A 12750-nucleotide genomic window follows, 5' to 3' on the forward strand; every position below is an offset into this window, starting at 1 on the left:
CACTTGGAGTTGTCAGTGTTCCAGATTTTACCTGTTCTAGCCGGTGTGTAGTGGTCTCTTGTTGTTGTTAATTTGTATTTCCTGATGACATATGACGTAGAGCATCTTTTTTTTTTTTTTTATGAAGACCGGCCCTGAGCTAACATCCGTGCCCCTCTTCCTCTACTTTGTATGTGGGATGCCTACCACAGCACGGCTTGCCAAGTGGTGCGTAGGTCCGCACCAGGGACCCGAACGGGCAAACTCCGGGCTGCCAAAGTGGAACGTGCAAATTTAACTGCTGCACCACCAGGCTGGCCCCCCATCTTTTTATATGCTTTTGTTTTCTTTTTTATTGGTAATATACACACAACAAAGAATTTACCATTTTAACCATTTGTGTGAGGAAGATTCACCCTGAGCTAATATCTGTTGCCAATCTTCTTCTTTTTTTACTTGAGGAAGATTCGCCCTGAGCTAACATCCATGCCCACCTTCCTCTATTTCGTATGTGGGATCCTCCACAGCATGGCTGATCAGTGGAGTAGGTCCGTTCCTGAGATCCAAACTTGCAAACCTGGTCCGCCAAAGAGGAGTGCATGGAAATTTAACCACTCAGCCCTGGGGCTGGCCCCCATTTTAACCATTTTTAAGCGTACAGTTCAGTGGCATTAAACACAGTCACATTGTTGTGCAGTCATCATCACCATGCATCTCCGGAACTTTTCCATCCTCCCCAGTTTAACTTCTGTCCCCATTAACTCCCCATTCCCTCCTCCCCAGCCCCTGGCAACCATCCTTCCGCTTTCCGTCTCTGTGAATTTCACTGCTAGGAACCTCGTAGAAGTGGGATCACACAGTATTTGTCCTTCTGTGCCTGGCTTTGGGTCCCTCCTTTGGACAAGAGGTCTTCCGAGGCGATGCTGTGTGCTTCTGATGCAACCCCAACAGGAGCTCATGGGAATCGCAGCTGAGTGGGCTCCTCAGGTCCCGCCTGCCCACCTCTCCCCTGGCCCCCCACCCTCCACCGCAGCTGCTGGCCGCCTCACCAGCCCGCAGGGCCTATGCACCGGCTCTTTCCTGCCTGCAGGCTCCTTGGCATCCTCCAGATTTCAGCTTGAACGTCACGCCCTCTCAGAAGCCTTCTCTGACTCCCCAGCACTGCTTTCCTACAGTCGCTGCTTTTCTCTGTTCCCTTTCTTCCCGGCACTCACCCCGACCTGGCGGTACCTCCTTGGATATTGGTTTGCCTGTTTATTGTCTGTCTCCAAGGTCAACTCCATGAGAGCGGGGAGCTGTCCACCGCTGTGTCCCCAGGCCCTGGCAGCGTTCCTGGCACCTGGCAGGTGCTGGTATTCCGCTTGCTGCTGTAACAAATGACCATAGACTTAGAGGCTTAAAACAACGCGAATTTATTCTCTCACAGTTCGGGGGGTCCTAAGTCCTACGCCAGTCTCAGTGGACGAAGGTCAGGAGTCAGCGGGGCTGGGCTCCTTCTGGAAGCTGGAAGGGAGAATCTGTGTCCTCGCTTTTTCCAGCATCTAGAGGCTGCCCGCATTGCATCTGACCCCTGCTCCCCTCTTACGCTGACCCGGCGATTACATTGGACTCATCCAGATAATCCAGGAAATCCCCCATTTTAAGATCCTTAAACACATCTGCAAAGTCCTCTTTACCATGTAAGGTCACATTTCAAGAATTAGGACGTGGACATTTTGGGGGGGCCATTATTCTGTCTACCAAAGGGCTCATAAATATTTGTTGAAGGAGTGAATAAAGGAATGGATGGGTCCTTTTACAGATGGGGTGCAGAGTCCTAAATTCCGGGGCCGGCTCAGCCACTTCCTGGCTGTATGACCTTGGGCAACGCCCTCTTCCTCCGAGCCTCAGTTTCCTCCTTCCTCAGATGTGTTCTGACACCCACCGCATCCCCCAGTCTTGGTAGACACTGGGGGAGCCGAGACAAAGGAGAGGGGACCCCTGCCTTCCAAGAGCCTGGAGTTGGGCTTCTGGGCAGGGGTCTGAGAAAGAGAAAATCTGACACGGTCTGCTCAGGTCCACGTTCTAGCTCATCTCAGAATACTTTGAAGTCCTGAGGGGGTGTGCTTACCTAGAAGGTGACATTTCAAACAGTTCTTGATGCTCGAGTAGGAGTTTATTCAGAGGAGAAGTGGAAAGGGCATCAGGGTCAGGGACGGGCTGCAGACCTCTTTGAGGAACTGTGAGGTGTGTGGTGAGATCCCTCAGGCGAGGGAGGCCGCGGGAGTGGGATGTCTGGAACTGAGGCCTTGAAGGCCGCAATCAGGAGCGTGAGCTCTGTCCTCAGGTCAAGGGGCCACAGCTGGGCTCTGGAGCAGGAAAGAGGCGTGCGCAGCTGTGCATCCGGGCCCCTCGCTCTGGCCGCTGCCGTGCGGGGAGGGGGTTGGGGCCAGCATCTGGGCCTGAGGTGGAGGCGGCCTGGACCTGGCGGGGACAACGGGGTGGAGAGAAGGGCATGGGTCCGAGAGAGAGTTAGGAAGGAGAATCAGTGGCCCATGGCCATAGATCGAGAAGGGGGTGGATGAGGAAGAGCGTGGAGACGGCTGGGGAGGAAGAACAGGCAAGATGGACACGTGTGGAAGCTCTTTGCAACTGTTGAGCGCACCACATCCGACCCAAGCTGGGACTTGGTGAGAAGCCTTGAAGATGCTGGTGTTGGGGCAGAGAAACCAGCCCAAGCGATTCGCAGGCTCTCCCTCTGAAGAAAGACTGGTGATGAAGATCACCAAGGGTGCAGGTGGGCTTCAGATCCAGGCGAGGGCTTCGGGCTGCGCAGCTCCACATTCTCTCTTGATTTACAAGCAACCACAGACGTAAATAAGTAGGGCTGCAAACCCATCCCATCCGTCTCCAGATGGGCAAACCAAGGCCCAGAGACATCCAGTGACACGGCCAAGGCTACACAGCAGGTGGACCCTGGGGAGCACAGGCCTCCAAGAGGCCCAGCTCAAGGGGGATTTTACAAATCTCTTGAGCCTCAGAGCGGGGGTCCCCGCTGAGCAGTTCCCGCCGCAGAGAATTTCCTCTGCTTTGGAGGAAGCGGAGTTCTTCTTTCACAATGTGAATGTCAGAGATTCTGGGCTCACCCATGACTAAGAATGTCTGAGGCTTGTGGGTGGAGCCAGCGCTTAAATACCACACCTTCCTGTCTTCCAGCGACTGTAGACACCTGGGCTGGGACGCACAGGACAGGAGCATGGCCAGCCTACAGACCCCGCTCCTGGCTGCCCTCATCCTCCTCGCTATGGTAATTCCAGCAACCCAGGCAGGTGAGGCTGGGGAACGGGAGGGCTCCCTGCAGAGGCCAGGGTCAGACACTGGGCTGTCTTCCTCATGTAGTGGCAAGAGCACTGGACTGAGAGCAGAACACCTCAGTCGGCTGCTGGCTCTTGGGCTAGTCCCATTGCTTCTCTGGACCTCAGTTTACTCATCTGTTAAATGGGTAGTCTTGAAGGCTTAGAGACTAGGCTCTGTCTCAGCGGGTTAGGGGATGTGATGGGCCCGGCCCTGGGTCCTCTACTCCAGAAGGAGCTGCTGGGGGGGCCGGCTGGGGTGGGAAAAGGCAGGAGCTAGGGTAAGGGGTATTCCCTTGGCAAGCTGGTCCTGCCCTCCCGCCACCCTATTTTTGCTCCAGAACTTGCTCTCAACTCTGGACTCCTGACTTCTCTTCTCCATCCCAAGGTGAACTCCCCTGCCCTTGTGTGGGGCCAGGGAACGAGCACTGGACTGAGAGTCAGGCAGCTAGGAACAAGAATTGCTCAGTTATTGGGTTTCCTGAGAGATTTCCCCACATTAAAGGCCCCATAGATTCCATACTATTATTACCCACTTGGTCAGAGGAGGACATTGGGCCTCAGAGATATTAAATGACTTGCCTAAGGGGACTTGGCAACTTAAGGCAGAGTGGAACTCAAACCCGGGTCTGCGTGACTGGACTCTGCCTGAGCCCTTGTCCTCACTCTCCGGAGTGCTGTGTGACTCTGGGCAAATCCGCCCCCTCTCTGAACCTCCACCTCGCAGTTTGCACCATGGAGGGCGTTAGAGTAGACGTGAGCTGAAGCAGACTTCTTGAATTACCTGGGCCCTCGTCAAAATGCACCTCTGATTCAGCAGGACGGCCGGGCACCAAGCATTTCTGACAAGCTCCCCGGTGATGCTGACGCTGCCGGTCCACGGACGGCATCTTAAATAGGCTCCTTCCTGTTCAGAGTCTCTGGGTCCTGTCTGGATGCTTTGGGCGTCCTTGATGCTCAGTCATCCTGATTCCCTCCCCCTTGAGCTGATCGGCCCAGAGTGTAGACATTAGGCCCTTAGTGGCTTCGCAGAGGCCTCGAGAGCAGGAACCTCGAGGCCCAGAATCCTCTGGACACCGACCTCCCACATGAGAACAGAGAAGCTGGGTCAGAGGTTGTGGCTGCGGGAGAACTCTGTGGCCCAGCGTGTGACTCCTCTGAGGCCCCTGCCCCTAGGCCCTTACGGCGCCAATGTGGAGGACAGCGTCTGCTGCCGCGACCACATCCGTCACCCCGTGCCCGGGCGAATGGTGAAATACTACTATTGGACTTCAGACTCCTGCCGGAGACCTGGCGTCGTGTGAGTGGGGAGCTTGGAGGCGGGGCCTTGGGGAGCCTGCTGGCGTGGCCCAGGAGGCCCGGGTGCAGGGGAGCGGGGCCCACCCAGGGATGGGGAGAAAGCAGCGGGGTGCCTGGAAAGCTTGGCTGCAACAGAGGACTCAGCCCAGGCTTGGGGATGCCAAGAAAAAAATCACGTGGTCATTCAACGAATATTATTGGGCGCCTTCTGTGTACCAGGTTCCAAGGATGCAGGGCCGAATGAACAGGGGGCTGCCCCAGGCAGGCAGGGCAGTACCGGCAGTGCAGGCCACAGAGTGGAGGCTACAGGGTGTGGGCAGCGTGCCCGGTGCAGCTGAGTCAGCACAGATGCTCCCATCAGAAGCATCTGATGCTCCCCCAGGCCCTGGGAGCTATTCGAGGCAGCCCTTCTTCCCAGAAGAGGAGCATGAGGAGCTGACGCTTAGAGAGGGCTTCCCCGGGCCAGGCCCTGTCCTGAGCGTTACTGGGTTGCCTCCCTTAACCCTCATGCCAGCCCACGAGGAGCTGGGGTGACTTGCAATTGATAGATGGAGAAACAGCCTGCGAGGGGCAGTGACTTGCTCGAGGTTGTGCAGGCTGGAAGCAGGACCCTGGGTCCTCGTTCAGGGCTTCCTCCTTTGCTTCTCGTTTTCCTTTGTTTCTTTCTCTCGGCTTCTTGGCTTCCTTTTCCTTGGCCTGGAGCCCGCGCCTGCCCGTGCCCCTGCCCCTGGCTGGGTGACTGGGCTCTCCTCTGGGGAAGCCCCTCCCGCACCTGCTCCCGCTCCTCTGGGCCCGCGGCCTGCGGGACCACACACTGGCTGCTGTTTGGGCCTGGGGACTCATGACGCCCTTTGGGGCCCTGTCGTCTTCTCATCTTCCTCCTCCTCACCCATCTTCCTTCTCTCAGAGGGGCCTGCAGGTGACTAGACAAGGAGGCTGAAGCAGGAAGCCCTCCCAGGGTTCTTGTCACTCCAACTCTGAGCTCAGATTCCCCCCCAGTATAGCAGAGTGATCATTTAATATTTATCAAACACGGAAAAAGTGCTTGCTAAGTGCCAGGCACTGTTCTAAACGCTTTATAAATATTAACTCATTTAATCCTTGAAACAACCCTGTGTGGTAGGTACTGTTATGATCCCCTTTTCGCAGGTGATGAAATGGTCACAGAGAGGCTGTGGGGCCTCTTGAGCATCACAGGGCACAGCAGTAGTTAGTGGAAGATGTGATGCTCAGTGCCTGGCATAGAATAGATGTTCAATAAAAGACAGCACACGTGTGATTATTGGAATTGGAGCCAGAAGGGGCTCCAGAAAGAATGTGGCTTGACAATGGGGAGATCGAGGCTCAGAGAGGGGCTGAGCCTTGTCCAGTGTCACCCAGCGGCCAGGGCAGGCTGCCCATCTCTGCCTTCTTTGTCCTTTGTGTTCGTTGGTGGTCTGTGGGGCAGGGCCAGGTCAGGGAGGTAAGGGGAGCCAGGAGCTCTCAGGCCCCACGGACAGGCTCTTGAGAGGCAGGAAGGGAGGCTGGGGCTGGGGGACGTCTCTGGTCCCTGGCCAGCTTTGAGCCCACGCCTGCCGGCGACAGCTGAGGCTGAGTGCCCCAGGGCGTGGCTGGTGCTGGCTGCAGCCTGGGCAAGTGGCTTTCCCTCTTTGGGCCTCACTTTCCTCAACTATGAAATGGATAGACTAACAGGGCCTCATAGGGTTGTTGTAAGGATTTATTGAGAAAATCCGTGCTAAAAGTTCAGGCCGGCTCGTGGCACGATTCTATAGCGCCCACTATCCGCTGTGGACTGTTCTGAGCGCTTCGGTTTATATTAACACATCAAATTTTCATCACAATCCAATGAAGCTGGACCACGATTATCATCCCCATTTTACAGATGTGGAAACTGAGGCTCAGAGAAGTTAAGGGCCTTCTTAACTTGTTCTGCTGACAAGTGGCAGAGCTGGGATTTTAACCTGGACCATCTGGCTCTGAAGAGCACGTTCCTGCCCACTGCCCAGTACTCTCTCCTAAGGCCATGTCCGCATTCCTTATGAGATTCTCGGGCATTCTGTTCCTTGGCATGACCTGGTACCCAGGGCTGGGGCTGAGGGTCCGAGGGCCCCAGAGGTCCTTGCTGCTCATCTCCCTCTCTCCCCCTTAGGAAATATGTTTGCATGCAGCAGGGGCCTCATACACTTTGAACCAATCTGTACAGTAGGCACCGCTGCATCCCGTGGGAGACCCATCCATGCTAAGCGTCCGTGCGGGCACGGGGGTCCTCGCTGCAGGCTAACACTGCCCATTATCTCCCTGGCGTCCCCTTGCAGCCTGCTAACCCTCAGGGGCCGGGAGATCTGCGCTGACCCCAGACAGCCCTGGGTGAAGAAGATTCTCCAGAAGCTGGACAAGTGAGGAAGGGCCCTGCCTGACCACACGGCCTTGGACCCCCCAGGAAGACTAACGGTCCTGCCTCCCTGCCGTCGCAGCCGCTCCGCAGCACGAGCCCGTGCCAGGGCCTCTCCCTGCAGCCCCTGCTCTCCGTCCCGGCAACTGTCACCTCAGCCCAGCCTCCACACTGTCCCTTGCATCTCCCCTTCCCCTCCAGCCCATCCTCTGTCCCAGGTAGTCCGAGGGTCCACAGTCCTGCTCAGTCACTCCCCTACTCCAACCCTTCCATGGCTCCCATTGCCCTAGGCTGAGGTCAGAGCCCCTGAGCCTGGCAGCCCTGCCCCCTGGATCTGGGCCCCATCCCTGTCTCTGGCCCTCCCCCATTTCCTTTCATACATACTGGACTCCAACTCCCTGTTCTCCAAACCCGCACATTTCCACTTCTGGGTCTTCTCCCAGGCTGCCCCTGACACCTGGAATGTTCCCTGTCACCCACACAGGTCCAACCCCACCAGCCCTCCAAGGCATGGCTCAGCCTAAGCGGCCAGTGGTTGAGTTTCTTTTTGTTTTTCTTTCCTTCTTCCTTTCTTTTTTTTTTTTTTTTGAGGGAGATTAGCCCTGAGCTAACATCTGCTGCCAATCCTCCTCTTTTTTGCTGAGGAAGACTGGCCCTGAGCTAACATCCATGCCCATCTTCCTCTACTTTATATGTGGGACGCCTGCCACAGCATGGCTTGACAAGCGGTGCCATGTCCGCACCCGGGATCCGGGCTGGCGAACCCCGAGCCGTCGAAGCGGAACATGCGAACTTAACCACTACATCCTCGGGCCAGCCCCTGAGTTTCATTTTTCAGACTTATCCTGGCCCTCCATCTCCTCTTAAAAGCCCTGATCACAGTCTGCTCAGAATTTCTGGGACTTGGGCCTTGTCCTCCAGCCCCACTGGCTGGACCAAAGTTCACATCTGAATTACTTTTGGCTCCTGGCCTCCAGCACAGAGCACAGGGTCTGGCTCAGAATCAGGCCTCAACAATAAAAGTATGTCCCTCTCCCACCCCCCAGTGGCCCTCACACATCGACAGAGACCCAAGGTCATCTCGAGAAGAACCATCTGGGTCAATGTAAAACCTCAGATTTGCCCAGATTCACCTTTTTACCCCATTTTTCTTACATTTTAGGTCTCTTTACCCGTCTTACCTCCCTCAGGTCTTTATTTCTCCTCCAACCTCCAACAGCCTTGACTTCTTCAGAGTCCCCCACTTCCTCTTCCTCCTTCCCCCAAAAGCTCAGAACCAAGTTCATGCTATGGTGTGAATGACTACCCTTGGCTTGGTATTACAAACTCTAGTTATATTTGTATATGAAAAGAGGGCTAATGCTTAAGAGGCCAAATGGATGAGTGGAGGAATTTTAGGAGCTGTGTGGAAGGGGGCCAAGGCGGAACTTTCCTGGCCCTGGGAGTGAGTGTGGGGGTGTGGTTAAATGAAGGAAGATGGAGGTTGTTCTCAGGGGTCTGGGACCAGGCTAAGGACTGGGGTTTGGGACTTATCTGCACCTCCTTGGGGACAACATATTCCCCAGGTAAAGGAAATAAGCTGTACATGTGCTTGTTCCTTTCTGAGCCTGGTGCAAGTCAGTGGGGTGGTTATTGCTGTGTGACCCTGAGGAGACCATCTAATCTCTCTGAGCCTCCTCTGAGAATGAGAATACCCACCTTACAGGGTTGCTGTGGGCTCGGGTCCAAGGCACAGGGAATGACTTTGCCAGCCCTAAAAGTCAGCGTCTTCCAAGACCTGCGTCCCCCTGGAGGCCAGCACCACCTGCCTACCATGGGTGCTGGAAATGACCTGCCTGCTGCCCGCACACAGGCCCTCAAGCATCCCACGGTCCCCCTCCCCTCCTGTCTTGCGCTTGCCCCACAGGCCTCCTTCTGGAAAATAAATCCTCTGCAACAGGGTCTGCTTCGTTCCTTGGCGTTTGCTGTCCTGTGAGGTAGGGCAGGGGGCACCGCGGCCCCCTGTCTCTGAGTGGGGAAGCCCTTGACACTGACGTGTGAGCTGGGGAGCCAGGACCAGATGTGAGGACCTGGGAAGGACCTGCGTAGGAGCCAACAGGGGACCCCAGGCGTTTGCCCACCAGGCCTGGCCCACCCAGGGACCACCTGTCAGGAGGATCTGATGAAATCATTCATTCTGTCCCCAAGTCTAGAGCTGTACACAGCATATTCATTCATTGAGTCAGTCAGTCGATCAGTCAGTCAATCAATAACCTCAACCCTCCCCTTTCAAGGATGGACACGGAGGCAGAGGAGAGGTGCCAGTCAGGAAAGCTACTTTCTGAAACAAACATCTCCTAGGTCTCAGGGGCGCCACTCCACAGGAGTTTTGCTCTTCTCACATGAAGTCTGACGGGGCATCCCTGGTCTGCCGGCACCGTCCACACCGTCATTCAGGGACCAGGCTCCTTCCTCCTCGGGGCCCCGCCCTCCTCTGGGACCCAGACTCAACTCCATCATCCAGCAGACGGGGAGAGAGGACGTGGGCTTCTGGGACGGCTTTGTGAGTGGGCCAGGAGGCAGGGCTCCTCGCTTCTGCCCTCATGCCATGGGTGGGACTGCCACGTGGCCATCCTGACCACAGGTGGCACTGGGCAGCACAGCTAGGCTGTGCATCCAGGAGGTGGAGGGAGTAGGCTGGGGGAGCAGCTGGCTCGTCTGGTGCTGAACTCCCCGGGGCCCTCAAATGGGCCTGCTTGCCTGGGGCCAGACCAGCTGGGTCTGCCAGAAAAACAGAAGGACTCCTCTGCCCTCAGGGCCTCTTCACGACTTCCTTGGGGTGAACACGCTCCGTGGACATCTTAGCACAAGTGGCCTTTGCTCTTCGTCAGATCTGGCTCTCGCAGCGGGATTTCCAGGGCTGTAGCTCCAGACACCCAGAGCGCTTGTCTGGGAGGCGGGGAGCAGCATCGGGCCTCCCGACATGGATGCAGACAGACGCAGGAGCTCCCACTGGCTGGGTGTCTGGATCAAGGTGCTTGGTCCTTCTGAGGCTCAATTTCCCCCTCTGTGAAGAGGAGGCGATAAAAGCACGTTATCCATGCGTGTGGTTGTGAGAACCCAATGGGATAAGAGGGTACAGACAACCCAATAACAAAATGGCAAAGACTGGGATAGGCATTTCTCCAGAGAAGGTATTCAAATGGCCAAGAAGCACATGAGAAGGTGCTCAGCATCACTTACCATCAGGGAAATGCAAATCAAAACCACAACGAGATACCACTTCACACCCATTAGGAGGGCTATTATTAAAAAGAAAACAATGTAGGCGGGGGTGTGGAGAAATTGTAACCCTTGTGCATTGGTGGTGGAAATGTAAAATGGTACAGTTGCTGTGGAAAACACTACAGTAGTTCCTCAAAAAATGTAACATAGACTTACCACATCATCCAGTAACCCCACTTCTGGGTATACACACAAAAGACCTGAAAGCAGAGAATCGCACAGATGTCTATACCCCTGGGTTCATTGCAGCATTCTCCACAACAGCCACAAGGTGGAAACAGCCCAAGTGTCCGTGGATGGATGGATGGATGGATAAACAGATGTGGGATACCCATACCGTGGAATATTATTCAGCCTTAAAAAGGAAGGAAATTCTGACACGTGCTACAACGTGGATGAACCTTGAAGATGTGGCAAGTGCTTATAAGCCAGTCACAAAGATAAATACTGTATGGTTCCTAGAGTAGGTAAATTCCCAGAGACAGAAAGGAGAATGGTGCTTGCCAGGGGCTGGGGGGAGAGGAAATGGGAGTTATTGTTCAATGGATTCAGTTTCACTTTTGCAGGATGAAAAAGTTCTAGAGATGGATTGTGGTGATACGAATGTACCTAAAAATATGAAAGTACTTCATGCCACTGCACCTAACACTTAGAAGTGGTTAAAATGGTAAATTCGATGTTGTGTAGATTTCAATAAACAGAGGGGGTGGCCAGCACGGACAGAAGAGCCAAGTGCCGGAGGGCAGGCCTCCTTGTTGGCCAGACAGGGGAACCAGACAGAGGTGGGTGGGGAAAGGGAAGAGCTAGGTGAGGCTGTCCCCCAGGGGCCCTGGAGATGGCCTCACTGGCCACCGCGTCCCTCCTACCATCCTGGGGCCCCACAGGAGTGCCCTGGGCTCTCCATCTCGCTCCCCACAGCTGTTTCTGTTCTGCTTCTGGGGCTGGGGGAGTCCCTCATGTCCCACAGGAACGGCGCAGGCCGCCTGCTCTCGGGGGCACCTAGGCAGGCTCCCGGCCGTCTGTGGGTCTGTGGTAGGTGTGGGCAGGGATGACCCCATCCTCATCTCCCCATAAGCGCCTGAGGAAACCCTCTTTCCTGCTGCCCAGCACTGTTGCCCTTTCTAATCCCGGCTTCAGTGGATCCCCAGCTCAGACCCTTCCCACTCCCCTTGCGCCTGAACAGCATCCGCATTCCTCACTCCGGCTGCAAAGTGCCCGGCCACAGCCTCCCTGCCCACTCTTTCCCTGGACAGGTCCCCTCCCCTGCACAGGTCCAGTACTTTCCACCTTGGTTAGGTTTTTCCCTCTGCCGGGAATGGCCTGTCAAAATCCTGCCCATCTGCATCGTGCAGGTTACTCATGAATCATAAAAGGAATAACACTTCTCCAGCAGACGGATCCTTCAGCCGGTCGGCCATCCAGGCCTCAAGAACAGCGGACCGATCTGCCGGGGTGAAGGGGCCAGGGTGAAGGGGCAGGGGTGAAGGGGCCGGGGTGAAGGGGCCGTGGTGCGATGTGAAATCCCCAGTATTACTCATAATGGATTCTTGCCAAGAGCGTGCAGCTGGGAACTAATGGAGGCTGGAGAACCGACTTTCACTTTACAACAAAGACATAGGAGACGGAATAAATTAGACGACATCACAAGGAGATAATTAGATAAATTAAGAATGAGAACAGCGCGTAAGACAGCGGTGTGGACCCTTCAGAAAGTCAGTCATGAAAAATGTGCAGGGGGTCTATTGCAGACCAAAAAGAAATAACCGTACGCAATGCAGGAAACTAGATGGATCCTGGCTCAAAAAATAGAAGAGAGAAAGAAAGGGAGGGAGGGAAGAAAGAAGGAAGAAGGAAAAAGGAGGGAAAAGAAACTATAAAATACATTTTGGGGGCTGGCCCCATGGCCAAGTGGTTAAGTTCGTGTGCTCCGCTGCAGGCGGCCCAGGGTTTCGTTGGTTCGAATCCTGGGCGCGGACATGACACCGCTCATCAGGCCATGCTGAGGCAGCGTCCCACATGCCACAACTAGAAGGACCCACAACGAAGAATATACAACTATGTACTGGGGGGCTTTGGGGAGAAAAAGGAAAAAAATAAAAAATCTTAAAAAAAAAAAAGAATGAGAGTGAAATAAAGTGTTTCTGAATACAAAAATAAAATAAAATAAAATAAAATACATTTCGGGGATATTGGAGAAATTTGGATATTAGCTGACATTACAGGCCATAGGAATTGCTGTTACTGTATTCGGTGGGGTGATAGCATCATATTTGTGTATTTGGTACCATGGAGATGCATGCTGAGGCATTCAGGGGCGGGGTCTCAGGCATCCATCATTTACTTTGAGATGGCCTGGCAAAAAAAGATGAAGCCACGAAGGAAAAATGCTGCTCCCTGAATGCAGTTGGAGAAGGATGAGAGCTCTTTGTGTGGTTCCTTCTTCTTTACTGTTCAACATTTTCCAAAACGACAATGTGAGAGAAA

At 54.7% G+C, this 12750-nt stretch overlaps 1 protein-coding gene across 1 annotated transcript; it reads left to right on the top strand.

The window, feature by feature from the left end:
- Positions 1–3180: 3180 nt before the first annotated feature.
- CCL22 (C-C motif chemokine ligand 22) lies at positions 3181–8943 on the top strand. The gene is made up of 3 exons (XM_001494004.5): positions 3181–3287; positions 4488–4611; positions 6926–8943. The coding sequence occupies exons 1-3, from the start codon at positions 3215–3217 to the stop codon at positions 7008–7010; spliced, it is 282 nt and encodes a 93-aa protein (XP_001494054.1). The 5' UTR covers positions 3181–3214; the 3' UTR covers positions 7011–8943.
- Positions 8944–12750: the final 3807 nt, after the last annotated feature.

The sequence above is a fragment of the Equus caballus genome, chromosome 3 (assembly GCF_041296265.1).
Source record: "Equus caballus isolate H_3958 breed thoroughbred chromosome 3, TB-T2T, whole genome shotgun sequence".
Classification (NCBI taxonomy): Eukaryota; Metazoa; Chordata; class Mammalia; order Perissodactyla; family Equidae; genus Equus; species Equus caballus.

Excerpts from the sequence above, each read along its gene's own strand:
- CCL22 (XM_001494004.5), top strand. The coding sequence starts at position 3,215 with ATGGCCAGCCTACAGACCCCGCTCCTGGCTGCCCTCATCCTCCTCGCT. Across the intron at positions 3,288-4,487 it reads AATTCCAGCAACCCAGGCAG|GCCCTTACGGCGCCAATGTG; the intron begins GTGAGGCTGGGG and ends CCCTGCCCCTAG. Across the intron at positions 4,612-6,925 it reads TGCCGGAGACCTGGCGTCGT|CCTGCTAACCCTCAGGGGCC; the intron begins GTGAGTGGGGAG and ends GTCCCCTTGCAG.